The sequence below is a fragment of the Bos indicus genome, chromosome 4 (assembly GCF_029378745.1).
Source record: "Bos indicus isolate NIAB-ARS_2022 breed Sahiwal x Tharparkar chromosome 4, NIAB-ARS_B.indTharparkar_mat_pri_1.0, whole genome shotgun sequence".
NCBI lineage: Eukaryota > Metazoa > Chordata > Mammalia > Artiodactyla > Bovidae > Bos > Bos indicus.
Window position 1 is genome coordinate 66,700,410 of NC_091763.1, and position 16,037 is coordinate 66,716,446.

The 16,037-nt window shown below is 41.5% G+C and overlaps 1 protein-coding gene across 4 annotated transcripts in view; it reads left to right on the plus strand.

Moving 5' to 3' along the window:
- Window positions 1–16,037, plus strand: part of SCRN1 (secernin 1) — a 66,289-nt gene that overhangs the window by 12,348 nt on the left and 37,904 nt on the right. For 3 of the 4 annotated variants that reach the window (XM_019958827.2, XM_019958826.2, XM_070787275.1), the window contains exon 2: window positions 9,875–10,034. In XM_019958827.2, the coding sequence (XP_019814386.2) occupies window positions 9,876–10,034 (159 nt within the window). In that variant the 5' untranslated portion in view covers window position 9,875. Of the gene's footprint in view, window positions 1–9,874; window positions 10,035–13,905; window positions 13,930–16,037 lie in introns of those variants that run through there. The other variant, XM_019958828.2, reaches the window with a different exon arrangement.

Genomic DNA, 16,037 nt, shown 5'->3' on the forward strand with positions numbered 1-16,037 from the left:
ACTGTAACCCACCAGGCTCCTCTGTCCATGGAATTCTCCAGGAAAGAATATTGGAGTGGGTTGCCATTTCCTTCTCCAGGGGATCTTCTCAACCCAGGGATCAAACCTGGGTCTCCTGCATTGCAAGCAGATTCTTTACTGTCTGAGCCACCAAGGAAGCCACCAGTTTAGGCCAGTGCTGTGGACCAAACCAAATAAATGCACAGCCTGCCATCCTTAAACCAGCCCATGCTGCTCAGAAATGTGACAGTGAATGAGTGGCATTGAACTCTATAGGAATCAGCTGTCAGAGGTAGGTGTTGACCTTGGACTTAGGGAAAGGGAATAGTGACCAGCTCTTAAAAGACATTAAGTGACAATGGAGCACATCTTCAAAAGGTAAAAGAGTACTAGATACCGTAAGGAAAAAGCCAAGTTTCTAAAGTCTGGTTTGTTCAGATCAGATCTTGACAAAGGAATGACCTTCATCACGTACCTTTTCTCACCCTCACGGCGATGTGTCCTTACTGTGTCCCAGATGGCATTCTGAGCGCTTTTTGTTTGAGCTCATTTGAACCTCACCATAACCCTGTTGTTATCCCTGTTACAGAACGGTGACACGGTGTTGAGATTTGAACTCAGATTGCTTCCAAAACCTGCCTACTCACTCAATACCCTATGTGGTCTTCCATTAGATAATTCCTCCTTAAAGACACTGAATATTAGAAGCTGGAAATCACTGGCTGTCTAGTCCTAAAGCTTTGTGCTCTGCTGTCTTGAGCTTTCAATAAGACACTTAATAGCATCTTTTTTATTTATCAGGCAGAAATTGATGAGTCTGATGTATGTACCTTCCATCAACTGGTGTTTTCATCTCAATTCAGTTGGATAATTCCTTTTCCAAACACTGTACTTATTCCTTACTATCTCAATAGCAGATAAAAGATAGGAAAGGAAATTTATGAGTGAGTATCATTTGTCCTGTTTTCAATTCAGCAGGAATGTCAATGATTTAAAAAATGAATTTATCAATAAATAATAGAATACATTCTTCTTTGCTTTTCTGAAAGAAGGTAATTAATGTACATGGACTTTAAACTTACCCAATCTGCTCAGTAAAGCTGGGAGCTTGGAAAGTAAGGACATTCGGCTTTCATATCTTTGTGCAAGTAAAGATCCTTTGTCACAGTTATTTGCAAGACAGCTAATAAACCTATAGCTTATACAGACAGTCATTTTCTTCCTCTCAGGCAATTCAAGGCTTTCTTATTACTGGGTACGGTGACCGATGAGGGCCACTGTAGCTTTTTTGAGATAAAAGGGGCAGGGTAGTTTGGCATTCAGACGAAGAAAACCCCTCCTTGGCTTGGAACATTCATGCCCTTCAATAACTACTCACTGAACTTGAGGACAAAGACCTTCTTTCCCATGCAGCTACCTCCTTCCTTGTCTAGACATTCTGTAAGCGGTCTCCTAGTTACAGAGGTGCAGCACTCCAGCCCCCTAATCCTGTACCCAGCCTCCAGTCACCAGTCAGAGGGGGGATGTTGGGCGACGCAGCTCTGATGCTGTGAGCTGAGGGACTCTGCAGTTGTAATTCCCAAGAGGAAGTCGTGAATCCTGAAAAGATTTTGATGGTTAGAAACTGATCTTAGAAATACTTTCCCACAACTGATGGCACCATATCTAAAGCTGCCCAGGCCACTACTGTAGCCTTGAGCCACCTGTGGATATTTGATTTTTAAAAAATGTTTAATATGGTAAAAAGTACACATAAGATTTACTATCTTAACCATTTTAAGTGTACAGTTTAATTGTGCTAAGAATATTTGTATTATTGTGCAACCAATCCCCATAAGTTTTTCACCCTGCATAACTGACTCCGTGTACCCATTAAACAACTGTCCATCCTTCTCCCTCTCCTGACGCTCCCTGGTCCAGCCCCTGGTAACCACCATTCTAATTCTGCCTCTATGAATTTCACTACTCTAGCTAACTCATATAAGTGAAATACAGTATTTGCATTTTTATGACTGGCTTATTCTATTTGGAATAAAGTACAGATAAATGCACTTTGAAATATTCTTAACAAATACTTCCTAGGAAATGCCTGTCAGTTTAATTGTCTACAAGGGTTAAATTAGAGCGTTTCATTAATTGGAGCCGTTAGTTTTCCTGGCAAGAATCCCAATTGGTATTTACCACAAAGAAGCCTATTCAGTAGACCTGCCTATAAGCCTGTTGCTTTTAAAGATTTTTGCTTGAAACCCGTAGTAAAGAAATGTTGTATTGTAGCCCAGTGCCTACACTTCTGTGTGTATGTTTGAATGTAAAGTTTCTTGTGCCAACGCTTAGCCTTCGTATGTGAGATGCACATGTTCTTTTCTAAAAAATGTTGATCTTGTCCACTAGGTTGATTCCATAACCCACAAAATGACCACAACATGCTGTTCAGGAAACACTGCTTCAGACATTCCTGGGTTCAGTTTTAGGTCTGTAGTATAATCCTGTATCCCCATCCCTACTTCTGGATCCTCATGACTCAGAGATTGCTTCAGAATTGTGCCTCAAAGCGAGCAAGTTAAGAAAAAAAGCCATCAGTCATCTCTTTATTTCTTGAGTAAGCTTTGTTCATTGATTCTGATGCTGGTTTAAGTAGAGTGTAGTTATAGAAAACCCATTATTGAATAATTATTCTGTTTTCTAAAGCTGATTATAAATGATGAAAAAAAAAAAACTACGCAATAGATTTCTGCATTAGCATGTATGATTGGGAGTTAATTAAATTTTATTTTATTTTTCTTCAGAGAGGAGATTATGATTTCTCATAATGCTAGATAAGATAGAGGGAAAGGAGAGAAATTGTAAAGTCAGTCTTTTGTTTCATACATGAATGATTTAACAGTTTATAAAAATACTGTAAACAGAGACTTCAAAATACATATTTTATACAGTATATAGAAGAGTTAACATCTCAGATTTTTTTCAGTGGAATATCTGGTATGTTAGCCAAGATTATGACAGATAATGGGAACAAAATTGAGATCCCTTGAATCAGTTTCAAAAGAATTTCATCTCAGGGTCAGCAGAAAATTGACTTTCTGATTGGCTAGTTTTTCTTTTCCTGTTTAAGGAGGCGACTGTAGGAGGCCTGCCCGCTATTTGTATAAAAAATAGTAATGCAAATTTGTGTACTCTTTGAGTAATTCTGAATTGGGCAGACTGTAAAGGAAAAAAAAAAAAAAGAAAACAAAATACCAGAGAATAACTATAATACTGAATAAATAATTTGTCCTAACTATAACTCAAATAAGAATTTGCCAGTTTTGAAATTTCTTGTTTTTGGCCTTGCTACCCAGCTTGAGAGATCTTAGTTCCCCTACCAGGGTTGGTAACCAGGCCCCTTGCTTGGAAGCACAGTGTCTTAACCACTAGACTGCTGGGGAAGTCCCCAGTTTTGAAATTGTAGATGTTGGGACACAGAAATAGAGCCAAATTTTTAATTTGAAATTAAATTCCTAAATTGGCAATACTCCCAGGTTTAATTTTTTAAAATCTTTTTTGTGTAATTAAATAAATATAAGTACTTGTAGGAAAATCAAAACAAAAGAAAATATAGAAAAACAAAGCATTTAGTGGTCAGGCTACTACTTCTAGTTTTTTTCTATGCATATTTTCACATAGTTAAGATAATTTACTTTGGATCCCCCCTCCACTTCCCCACACCATTTCTCCATTCAATTAAAAACGGTTCACAAACATTTTAATGGTTTTATGGTGTTCCACCATATAGACGTAGCATAAAATTTTAGCCACTTCTCTGATGCTGGACAGTTAAGTTTGGGCCAGTTTTTCACCTGTATAAATACTGCTGTAATGCACTCTTTTGTGCATAAATCTTACCCATATTCCTGATCATTTCCTTGGAGTGTGTATATGTGTATTAGTTGCTCAATCATGCCCAACTCTTTGTGACCCCATGGATTGTAGCCCTCCAGGCTCCTCTATCCATGGAATTCTCCAAGCAAGGGTATTGGAGTGGGTTGCCAGTTCCTTCTCCAGGGGATTTTCCCAATCCAGGGACAGAACCTGGTTCTCCCACACTGCAGGCAGATCCTTTACAGTCTGAGCCACCTGGGAAGCCCTTCCTTAGAGTAGACACTTAGGAAAGGAATTACCTTCCATCTGCTGCACTGTCTCCTCCCTAATGTAGCAACCTCTTTGAAAAGTTGTCTGTGCACCGGTTCCATTTCCTTCCTAAAATCTGGCTTAGAACCCGTCAGTGGCTTTAGTGTTTATTGTGGGATAGACCCTAAAATCCCTACCACCTCCTATAAGACCCAACAGGAACCAGCCTGTCTACCTGCCTCTCAGCCTTTTTCCCATTCTCTCTGGCCTCAGCCACACTGGCTTTTCGATATATTGACTCCTTCCCCTTCTCCAGCTTCAGGGCCTTGAAACCTGCATATCCTCCTTCTGGAACAGTCTCCCCCCACACCCCCCGCCTCCCGCCAGCCATCTGTCTTTTGAGGACTAGGAAGTGAAATATCTGTTTAGAGGAAGTAGTTGGAAGTTTGAAGAGAAGTGAAAGTATCAACAGTTCATTTAGGAAGTGAAGAGAGGAGCTGACCAGCCAAGTACACAAAGGGTTTTCCAGGTAGCAATGAGGGCCACTTTCCTGGTATATTCAGAGTTAGGAATGTGAGATTCACATCAAGGAAAATGGAATTATCCTCCAGGGCTGTGATCACCTTTAGCCTCTGGAAGAAGGAGCTTGCTTATAAACTCAGTTCAGGTCCTGAGTTCAGTAGCCTCTTCCTAATGTTTATTTTCCTCCCTCTTTTAAAAGTATCATGCCTCTTTTTTGCTAATTCAGTATAAGTGGGTGATAGCCTGTTTTGTCATTAAAATAAGTATCATTGTGCTAAGTCGATTCAGTTGTGTCCCCCCAGGCTCCTCTGTCCATGGAATTCTCCAGGCAAGAATACTGGAGTGGGTAGCCATTTCCTCCTCCAGGGTATCTTCCCACAAAGATAATTGAATCTACATTTCTTCTGCCCCCCTTCGTTAACAAGAAGTTTCTTTACCACTAGGACTACCTGGGAAGCCCTAGAACAAATGAACGATTTCACAAAGAAGTACTTCTGGAAACCTCAATGTGAAAATCTTCATTTCTGGGTTTATTGGAAAGTCGTAATGCTGCTCTGTCCAATAGAATTTCTACCTCCCATGTATGGCTATTTAAATTTAACTAAAGTTTGTAATAAAATTTTAAATTTAACTCCTTAATTATAGTAACTACATACCAATAGCCATTTGAGGCTGGTGGCCGCCATATTAGACAGTAGAGATAAAACATTTTTGTCATTGCAGAAAATTCTTTTGGACAGCACTAATCTAGAGAATAGACAAGGATCTACTAGGTTATCTCCGAGGCTAGTTGTTGTGTAGAATGGTGATCTAGGAAAAGCAAATGGACAATTTGCCTTGGCTAGTTTGCTGTAGGCTGTAATACATAGTTTGTTGATTGATTTAGCATTAAAAAAAAATAGACATAAAAATTCTGCTCCCTTCTGGCATTCCCAATCATTCCCAAAATTCAGCAGAAAAGCCAACTTCCCTGCGCTTCTGTTGCCTGTATAATGGTCGTGGTCAGGTGATTCAGATGACTTGTTGACCAAGCAGATGTCCAGGCTGAAGAATAAGTGCTCGTCAGAAAAGCCATCTGTGTTGCTTGTTTTCTGCAGATACATCTGTAAACTCAAGACCAGTGGATTTTTACTTTTTTTTTTTTTTTTAACCATTTTTAAGGATCAAGTAAAATAAGGTTCTGTTCATAGTTTTGATTGATGCCAGTACTTTTGACATGGCCCAACAGTTGGGAAGGAGGGGAATTCCCATTGCCTATGTGAACCATACAAAGACAAGGAAATGTGTCCTTTCTGCGTGTTTTCTTCTGTGTCTGTTTCACTTTATTTGGCTTAGCCTGCAGTTCCTCTCACCTCCTAATTTTAGGAGCCCTCTATACAGGCATCTTATTACAATTATTGTAGGTCTTTCTTACATACATGGAGTCTTGGTTTGTCTGTCTCTCCCCTTCAAATTTGAAGATAATGTGGTTTTGTGAAAATGGAAAAGATTAAGAGAAGAAAGAACTGGAGACTCTTTATCTTCTCACCTTTTCTTTCCCTTTAAAGGACTGGAGGATATTTTCCTGAGCTAGAAGAATGTCGGGGCTTCCCTGGTGGCGCTGTGGTAGAGAATCTGCCTGCCAAAGAAGGAGATGCAGGAGACATTGGTTTGGTCACTGGGTCAGGAAGATCCCCTGTAGTAGGAAATGGTAGCCCACTCCTGTATCTTGCCTGGAAAATTCTATGGACAGAGGAGCTGGGCGGGCTACAGTTCAGGTGGTTGCAAAGAGTTGGACACAACTGAGCATGTATGCAGCAGGAAATGATTTTCAGACTTAGGGACTCCCCTACTTCTCTGTGCCCTGGAGAGGGACCTGCCAGAAACACCGCTGGGAAGAGCTCTGACAGTCTGGGGTGTGCATGTGCAGACTAACCTGAAGTAAGTTTGGGTACACATGTAGCAACATTGTCTCTCACAAAGATGTTTCTAAACACAGAAGGTTCCTGACTGTGACTTGATAGCTGCTCTAGTTGTGAGTGAGGAGAGTTGATTTTCATTGACGTGTTCAATGGAAATTTTTGAAACGCTGCTGTATTTGAACAGTCAGAACCCAGGTAGCCTCCATAGTTTTCTTTTTTTTTTTTTTTGATTTACTCATAGTTTTCAAAATATTTTCTCAAACATCATTTCATTTGATATTCATGATAAATCTGTGGGCTGGAGCAAAACATTTGTGGAAAGAAAACTTAGGCTCAGAAAGGTAAAGTAACTTGCTCAAGGTCACACAGCTAGTAGGTGGCATTGGCAGGGCTGAGGTTTGAATCCTGGTTGCTTTTCGGGGAATATTGCTTTACTTCACATTTTATCTTAGGTTCATAAAATAAAACACATTTAATTTGTAATTCATGGCACAAATACGATAGTTGGCTCAATAATAATGTTTGTTGAGTGTCTATAATTCAGAGAGTTGGAGAATGAGCTACTGTAATTGGGTGGCATAGGTTCTGCCCTCAGGGAGCTTTATTTGAAACATCTGAAGCAGTACATTTATAAATAACAGAGGCATGTTATCCTCAGACAGACTAGATGCATCCGTGTTTATGGATGCTGAGAAAATGACAGAGTTCTTCATAGAAGGCTTTTTGAAAGAGGGAGTTTTTGAATCAGATCCTGAAGGACATGTGCAGAGGCTAAGGGAGGGGGACTGCAGTGGGTGCAGAAGCGTGGTGCTGAGAAAGAGCTGTAGAGAGTCAACCGCAGTTTGGTGGAGCATTAAGGAAGGACTGAACACTTGTTCATTATTTATTGAGCATCTATCCTGCAGAAGGGGGGGCTTCCCTGGTGACTCAGTGGTACAGAATCCACCTGCCAATGCAGGAAATGAAGATTCAGTCCTTGGTCTGGAAGATCCCCTGGAAAAGGGAATGGCTACCCATTCTGGTATTCTTGCCTGGGAAATCCCATGGACAGAGGAACCTGGCGGGCTACAGTCCCTGGGGTCACAAAAGTATCATACAGGACTTAGCAATTAAACAACAACAGTAACCCTGCAGAAGACACTGTGTAGTACTGGGTTTACAGAGATGGGCAAAAGAGACATGGCCCCTGCCTTCATATTGATAAACTTTGGTGCGGGGAAGAAAGACTGATTACTGATCGTTGGTAATAAAATAATTACAGGGCTGTTTTAGATTGTGATCCTATAGTACAATTGACTGATGGTAGGGATCAGGGAAAGGAGTGCTGAGGAAAGAGGGTACAGCTTGTGCAAAGGCTGTGGAGTATTGAGAAACTAGAAAAGGGCCTCTCTCCTGGAGTTGAGAGGCTGGAGGGGTGAATATGTGAGATGAGGCTGGGAGACAACACGGGCTTGATCAGCTTTTGGTCTTTATTCTGAGAACCGTGCGAACAATATGAAGGATTTTAAGCAGGAATGACACGATCAAACCTTCCTTTTATTTTATTAAAAAAAAATTTTTTTTGGACACGTGACGTGTGGTATCTTAGTTCCCAGATCAAGAACTGAACCTGTGCCCGCTGTGATGGCAGTGTGTAGTCCCAACCGCTGGACCACGAGGGGAGTCCCCAAGTCTTTCTTTTAAAAAGACTTCGGGTGCAACGTGAGGAATGTTTTGGAGAGAGACTAACAGCTGATATAGCGTCACCCCTTAGGAGCAGTTACAATGATCCAGGCTTAGAGATGATGGTGGCTTGGTGCAGGGTAGGAGTAGTACAAGTGGGAAGAAGTGGATAGTTTCCGTAGAGATTTCAGTTCAGTTCAGTCGCTCAGTTGTGTCCGGCTCTTTGCGACCCCATGAATCACAGAACGCCAGGCTTCCCTGTCCATCACCAACTCCCGGAGTTCACTCAAACTCTCGTCCATCGAGTGAGTGATGCCATCCAGCCATCTCATCCTCTGTCGTCCCCTTCTCCTCCTGCCCCCAATCCCTCCCAGCATCAGAGTCTTTTCCAATGAGTCAATGCTTCGCATGAGGTGGCTAAAGTATTGGAGTTTCAGCTTTAGCATCGGTCCTTCCAATGAACACCCAGGGCTGATCTCCTTCAGAATGGACTGGTTGGATCTCCTTGCAGTCCAAGGGACTCTCAAGAGTCTTCTCCAACACCACAGTTCAAAAGCATCAATTCTTCGGCGCTCAGCTTTCTTCACAGTCCAACTCTCACATCCATACATGACCACTGGAAAAACCATAGCCTTGACTAGACGGACCTTTGTTGGCAAAGTAATGTCTTTGCTTTTGAATATGCTATCTAGGTTGGTCATAACTTTCCTTCCAAGAAGTAAGCATCTTTTAATTTCACAGCTGCAACGTAGAGATTTAGGAGATTGAATTTACAGAACTTGGTGATATGTTAGGCAATGGAGAAGCACATGGTAAGGATAGATTCTGATGCTGCAATGAGATGGATGATGGAGCTGGCCACTGAGACAGGGAACCTTAGGAAGGGACCCAGTTTTGGGAAGATGATGAAATCAGCTTTGGATATCAGTTAGGCTGGGTGTGTGGGTCAAGAACTCAAGGAGAGAACTGAGCTGGAATTATATGTGTAGGTCATTGGCTTGTAAATGACATGGGAAGCTCTGGGCATGGATGAGTTTTCCCAGAAAGAGCATTAAATGAGGAAGGAAGGACCAAGCTGTGAAGATATTTAGTGGCCAGGTGGAAGGGAACTAGCCAGCCCAGGAGCAGCTTGAGAGGTGAGAAGAAAGCCTAGAGATGATTGTGTGTGATGTCACTGAGGTAGAGTAAAGATAGATAAAAAGAGAGAGGTATCTTTCAGTTTATTTCCAGACCCATTTCCCCATCAGCACTCCAAAATCTATCACAGGGTAGCCATGGCCCTCTAGATCAAGAGGCACTTCTGTAGTGCACTGTTTTAAGGCGCAGTTATTTATTTTTCTATTGCTGTGACAGATTGCAGTGGGTATGTGTTTTCTGCCTGGAACAATAACCTCCTTTCCTTTCTCCTACGTCATTGCGCTTTTGGCTGTCACTGTGTTCTGTTGCAAATCTGAGCTCATTTAATCCCACAGAGTACTAAGAGTATCTGGTCTCAGTGGCTGTGTAATTCTACTCCAGACACCCCAGCTTCATTTGCCAGCTGGGATCTCCAAAGGAGCTCGCTGCACACAGTTCAACAGTAAAACTTAGTTAGCTGGTGAAATATGTCTGAAGAGCTCACTGGTGGAATATTCCATGTTAGGCCCGCTTCCATTCTCTCTCTGGCATCTCTCTCTTTTCAGGATGGCTGTAGCTCCTCCAAGTTACTGCTTTGTGGCCTTCCCGCCACGTGCAAAGGATGGTCTGGTGGTATTTGGGAAAAATTCAGCTCGGCCCAGGGATGAAGTACAAGAGGTTGTGTATTTCTCAGCTGCTGATCATGAACCTGAGAGCAAGGTTGAGGTAAGTCACGTGTACTGTCTCTCCGTTAACACGTATTCTCTTTCTCTGGCTTTGCCCAGCACCTTGACTTGTTAATGTGGAAACCCATTTACCCACAGAACTCTCTTGTGGGTTCTGTTGATAACTCTTTCCATTCTCGTTTGTTTGTAGCCTTAAAAACCCGGGTCCAAAGAGAATTCATTGCTATGGCACATGTTTTATAATTAAGTAAACTATTTACCCACTCCAAAGTCAAATCTATGAAATAAAATATATTCAGAGAAGTCTAGCTTCTACCTTTGTATCATTTCTCTATTTCCCTTTTCTTCTATAGGTAATAATGTTTTGGAAGTTTGGGGTTTATCCTTCCACTTAAAAATTTGCATGTATGTGTAGCAAACACACTCACATGTGTATATGCATATTTGTCACAGTTCCTTTCTTCCTTCATTAGATGAATGGTAGCATGCTATATTGGAAAAGGCAATGGCAACCCACTCCAGTGTTCTTGCCTGGAGAATCCCAGGGACGGGGGAGCCTGGTGGGCTGCCGTCTATGGGGTCGCACAGAGTCGGACACGACTGAAGCGACTTAGCAGCAGCAACAGCAGCAGCATGCTATATATACTTTTTTCCACTTTGAATTTTTCAACTGAAACTGTTCTGCAAGTCATTCCGTCTGGAGTAACCATCTTCATTCCTCATTTAGAGCTGTATAGTGTCTCATTCTATGAATGTAATCATAGTTTAATCAGTCTCATACTGATAGACACTTGGATTGTTTTCCAGTCTTTTGCTATTACAAATAGTGCTGGTGTGCATAATAGCCTTGTACACCTGTCACAGTGTCTGGTCTTGGTTTATATGGTTTTATCATGTTAAAAACTTATCCATCAATTCTTATTTTTAGTGCTTAAAAACCTGTTCATATTTTGGGGGATATCCCCAAAATATTTTGAGAGATAGGTGTCTAGAAATTTCTGAGTCACAGGGTATATAAGTATGTGGTTTTCTTATACCTGCTTGCTCAGTAGCTCAGTCATGTCCAGCACTTTGTGACCCCATGGTCTGTAGCCCTTGAGGCTTCTCTGTCCATGGGATTATCCCAGCAAGAATGCTGGAGTGGGTTGCCATTTCCTCCTCCAGAGGATCTTTCCGACCCAGGGGTTGAACTCACGTCTGCTGAGTCTCCTGCATTGGCAGGAGGATTCTTTACCACTGAGTCACCTAGGAAGCCCATGTGGTTTTGTTATGTATTGTCAAATTTCTTTCTATAGGTGCTGTGCCATTTTACATTCCCACCAACAATGTGAGACAATGCCAATTTGTCCATATTCGCAGAGTGTGCTTCATCATGGCTATTTTTTTAATTAATTATTTTAATCAGAGGCTAATTACGATATTGTGGTGGCTTTTGCCCTACATTGACCTGAATCAGCCACGGGTGTACATGTGTCCCCCATTCTGAACCCCGCTCCCACCTCCTTCCCCATCTCATCCCTCTGGGTTGTCCCAGTGCACCAGCTTTGAGTGCCCTGTTTCATGCATTGAACTTGGACTGGTGATCTGTTTCACATATGGTAATATACATGTTTCAATGCTATTCTCTCAAATCATCATGAAGGCTATTTTATGTTAATTTTACATTCTACTTTTTAAACTAAATTCTTTTATTTATTGTGTCAGCTTTTATTACTGATTCTTTTTGATTTTCCAGCTATGTTATTATAAAACCTGAAAATATGGATAATTTAATTGTTCTTACATCTCTTCTTTTCTCATCTGTTTGGCTTATGGCTTGGATTCAGTATTAATAACGATGGAGAAAGTGGGTATCTTTGCCTTGTTCTTGACCTAAGTGGGGCAGACTCTAGTGCTTCCATATTAAGTAAGATGCTGGCTTTGTAATGGAGATTCATATCATTTTGTCATGTTAAAAAGTGTACATCAGTTCATGCTTTGAATGCTTTTTAAAAACCCTGAGAAACAGGTGTTACATTTTGTTAAAGATCAGGAGATAATCAGGAGCTAATCCCTTGTTTTGTTTTGTTTACTTTCTATTTAATGATAAATTGAATCATCTTTGCATTCATGGAATAAACTTCTTGGTTATGGTATAGTTAGTTGTATGTGTTTAAATAGTAATTGTTAAAGGATGAAGAATTTAGAGGAAAAAAATTGGGGGCTGGTAAATTAACAAGCTCTTGCCACTGACATAATCTCTATCCTTTGGTGTTTTATATTGTATAAAATAAACCAATTTTTCTGTGTGATTGTGCATTTTAAATGGGTATTCATCCATGTGTATTTCATTTTCTTATCTGAATCTCTGTTTCAGCCTTTTAAAAGCATTAAGCATCACCAGAGAGCAATAGCACTCTACAAGGAGCTGGTTATGCTGGGTGAATTCAGCAGGAGCACTGAGATGAATGGGCAGAGTTGAGCAGGTCATGGCTCTAGTCTGTGGTTGGGGCAGTGGCAGACTGTCGCCCATAGGACTTTCACCAGAACCACTTGCCTCTGATGTTGCACCACTAACTTGGTTCAGGCTCCTAAACTTCAGTGGGACTACTGGGGTCCAGCCCCAGTGGATCCAGCGAATTTGAAGGGAAGATGGCTTCGGCAATCAGGATACGATAGAATTAAAGATATAAAGAGTGATTAAATAGGGATAGCTCAGCGAAGAAATTCAGTGAAGAAAAGAGGCTGAATAACTTGGTTTACGTGGAAAACCAATAAAATTCCAAGACAAGGATTTTGCGCCACCTACGTAGGCCGCAGGCATCCTCCCATTCTCCTGAAGGAGAGGAGACACTAAGGCCTCCCCGGTCAGATCTTGGAAGCCCAGGCAAAATTAGTAGGCTTGACGAGCCTCCACGCTCCAGATGGGAATTCAGCCAGAAGGTGAGAGAAAGAACGACATGGGGAGACCAAGCTTCGGTAAACAAGGCCTGCACTTTATTTTCCAAAGTAGTTTTTATACTTTAAGCTGTGCATAGAGGATAATGGGTGAAGGGGTAGAGTCATGCAAGGACAGCAGTCCTTGATCCCTATCGAAGCCATGCTTTCTTCCTGCAATCATATGCAAAAGTTTAGGTGATTTACATCATCTTCTGGCCAGGAGGCCTATTAACATTTTAAGACCCTTTCTTCAGAAAACTTATTTTTCTCTAAAGGTGATTATTCTAAAGTCAGGTGCCACCCTCTGAAAGCATTAGATAAAGTTGCATTCCTGTAGGGCAAAAGTGTGGTGGGCTATAACAAGAAAAGAATTAACTCAAGGGTCCAAGGTTACAAACATTAAAGCTATTACTTATATTCCTATACACCAATTATATTATTAATCAATACACTCCCAGGGACACAGTAGGTAAGGGATATGGAAACTTAGCAGCAAACATTGGCCCAACAAGTGAAAAACCCTTCATCAATACAATTTCTAATCAATCTTTTAACTGCTCAAAGGAATCTGTATTTAGACAGTTTAGAACATCTCATGCCTCTCACGGTTGGGAGGCTCTGAACAATCACATGTGGCTGGAAGAACCTGTTCAGGCAGGCTAGAGGACTTCCAAAGGAGTTTGTGAACTAAAACACTCTTGTCACGCCCAGGAACTTTATTAACAGGAGCTGTAAGTTAACTCTTTTTCAAAGAGAGAGATGGTGGTAGGGGACAGCCCCCCGTAAAGTCAGAGGTGTAGGTGAGAGCACAAAGCAGTAAAGTAGGCAGACTCTGGTTTTGGGGGTAGATGCTCGAGAATTTCCAGGGGGACTCCTGAGGCTCGATCCCGCCTTTGTGTATGCTGAGCCTCCTTCCTCATGACCTTTGCCACGGGCGGAGTTCCTCACGCTGGTTCCCTGCAGGGACTTTCCTTTCATATGGGCAGAGAAGAGTGCTAGGTTCTCTGATGCTCATGGTAGGTTTTCAATGGGTCTTCATTAATGTTTGAATGTCCATGTTGTTTAGATCTGAATGTTTCTGTTTCTGGGACAGAGGGGACTGGATATGGATAAAGTTGGCTTGGTTTGAGTTGTTACTGACCTTCCCTGGCTGCCTTCCCTACATGTTTCTTTTTCCCAGAGTCATGTACACTGAAACACTTTGATTTTCATGTGGGCAGATTTCCTGAAGATGGCTCTAACAAATCCCATCCCACATGTCCTTCTCACAGTGTGCTGGACACACCTCCATGGAGTGGGGGGATTATGCCCCCCACCCCTGCTGTGAATCTTCATGAGGGCTTCTGGTGGCATCAGGCAGTGAAACCTGGTGGAGGTGATGCTGTGTGACCTCCAGGGCTGGATAATAAAAGGATCTGACTTCTGCTTGTCTCCCTCCTTTGGGACTCTAGCCCTAAGTTCCCAGGCACCGTGCTGGGAGGAACCCAGCAGATACCATGCGGTGGGGCCCCCATGGAGAGCCTGCAAACAGTGCCAACTGCCAGATGTGTGAGTGAATGCCCTTTCAGTGATTCCAGACCTCAGACTCCATGGAATAGACTCACACCATCCCTTCTGTGCCCTTTCCAAATTCCTTGATGCATCAAATTCATGAACATAATAAATGGTTGTTTTATATCAGTAAATTTGGGGGTCATTTTTTAGTAGCCATAGTAAGTACAGTATTGTGCAAAACCTTTTATAAGTATAACTGAAATAAATATTTTAGAAAAATTTCTTTTTTGGGGCATAGATTAAATGACTTTATATGTTTTGTTTTCATGGTTACAATCATTTTAGGAAATAGACTAGATTCCTTTCACTAGTTATGATACATTAATGCTCAAATACACCATGTATTTATGGTGTACACCTCAAACACACCATAAATTATGTCCCTTGCCTAATAACTAAGCGCAGTGTGATACATACCAGAGGTAATTGCTAGGCAGTCTTGACCTTTTTTCTGAGTTGCATATCTGGGTTCTGAGTTGCCTTGGCATGTTTTCACATCCATGTGCGCAAGTAAAAGAACTTCACAGGTCAAAAACCAAATTCACTGTTCCCATTTCATTTGCTTTTCTTCCTCTGACAGCTCTGTTGTCTGCCACAGAGTTTACTCTAGAAGCCAGAAGCAAGCGTTGACCCATGTTTTCCGACTCATCCGTGGACGCACAGGGACAGTGGTCACTGAGTCTTGCTGCTTCCTCGCCTGTGTCCACGTCCCCTCACCACTCCCAATTCACTCACACCCTCCCCAAGCTCCTTTCTGCTTTCATCTGCTTAGTCGTGCCCAGGTCTCTTTCCCCTGAATTCTATTCCCTGCAGGGTCACTGGACTTTTCTTTCCAGATCACAGCTTTGCCACTGCCTTGTTTAAAAATGTTGGGTTGTTGTTTATAAGATGAGAATCCAGGCTGATTTGTATGCCATTCAGAACTCTTCCTGCCTGGCATCCTGTTCACTTTTCTTTCTTTTCTTTTAAATTAATAGACATTTTTAAAGCAGATTTAGGTTTGTGGAAAAATGAGCATAAGTACAGAGTGTTCTCATATAATCCCTCACCACCCCTGCTGCCTGCCTCCCAGTTTCCCCTGTTATTAACATTTTGCCTTAATATCTTTTACAGTGGATGAGCCTGTATTGATACATTATTATTAACCCACTCAATAGTTTATTAAAGTTCACTCTTTGTGTTGTGTATTCTCTGGGGTTTGACAATGTCTAATACCATGTATCCATCTATCATATAGGGTATTTTCAGTGCCCTAAAAATCTTCTATGTTCTAGCTAGTCATCTCTCCCTTCCCCTAACCCCTGGAAACCCCTTATCTTTTCACTGTCTTCATAGTTTTCCCTTTTCTAGAAGGTTATATAGTTTGAATCATATAGTATGTAGCCTTTTCGGATTGGCTTCTTTCACTTAGTGATAGACATTTAAGATTCACTGATGTCTCTTCCAAGCTTGATAGAATGTTTCTTTTTTGCTCTGAATAATAATCCATTGCCTGGATATACCACAATTTATTTTTGCATTCACCTATTGAGGACATCTTGGTTGAATCCAAGTTTGGGCAATTTTGAAT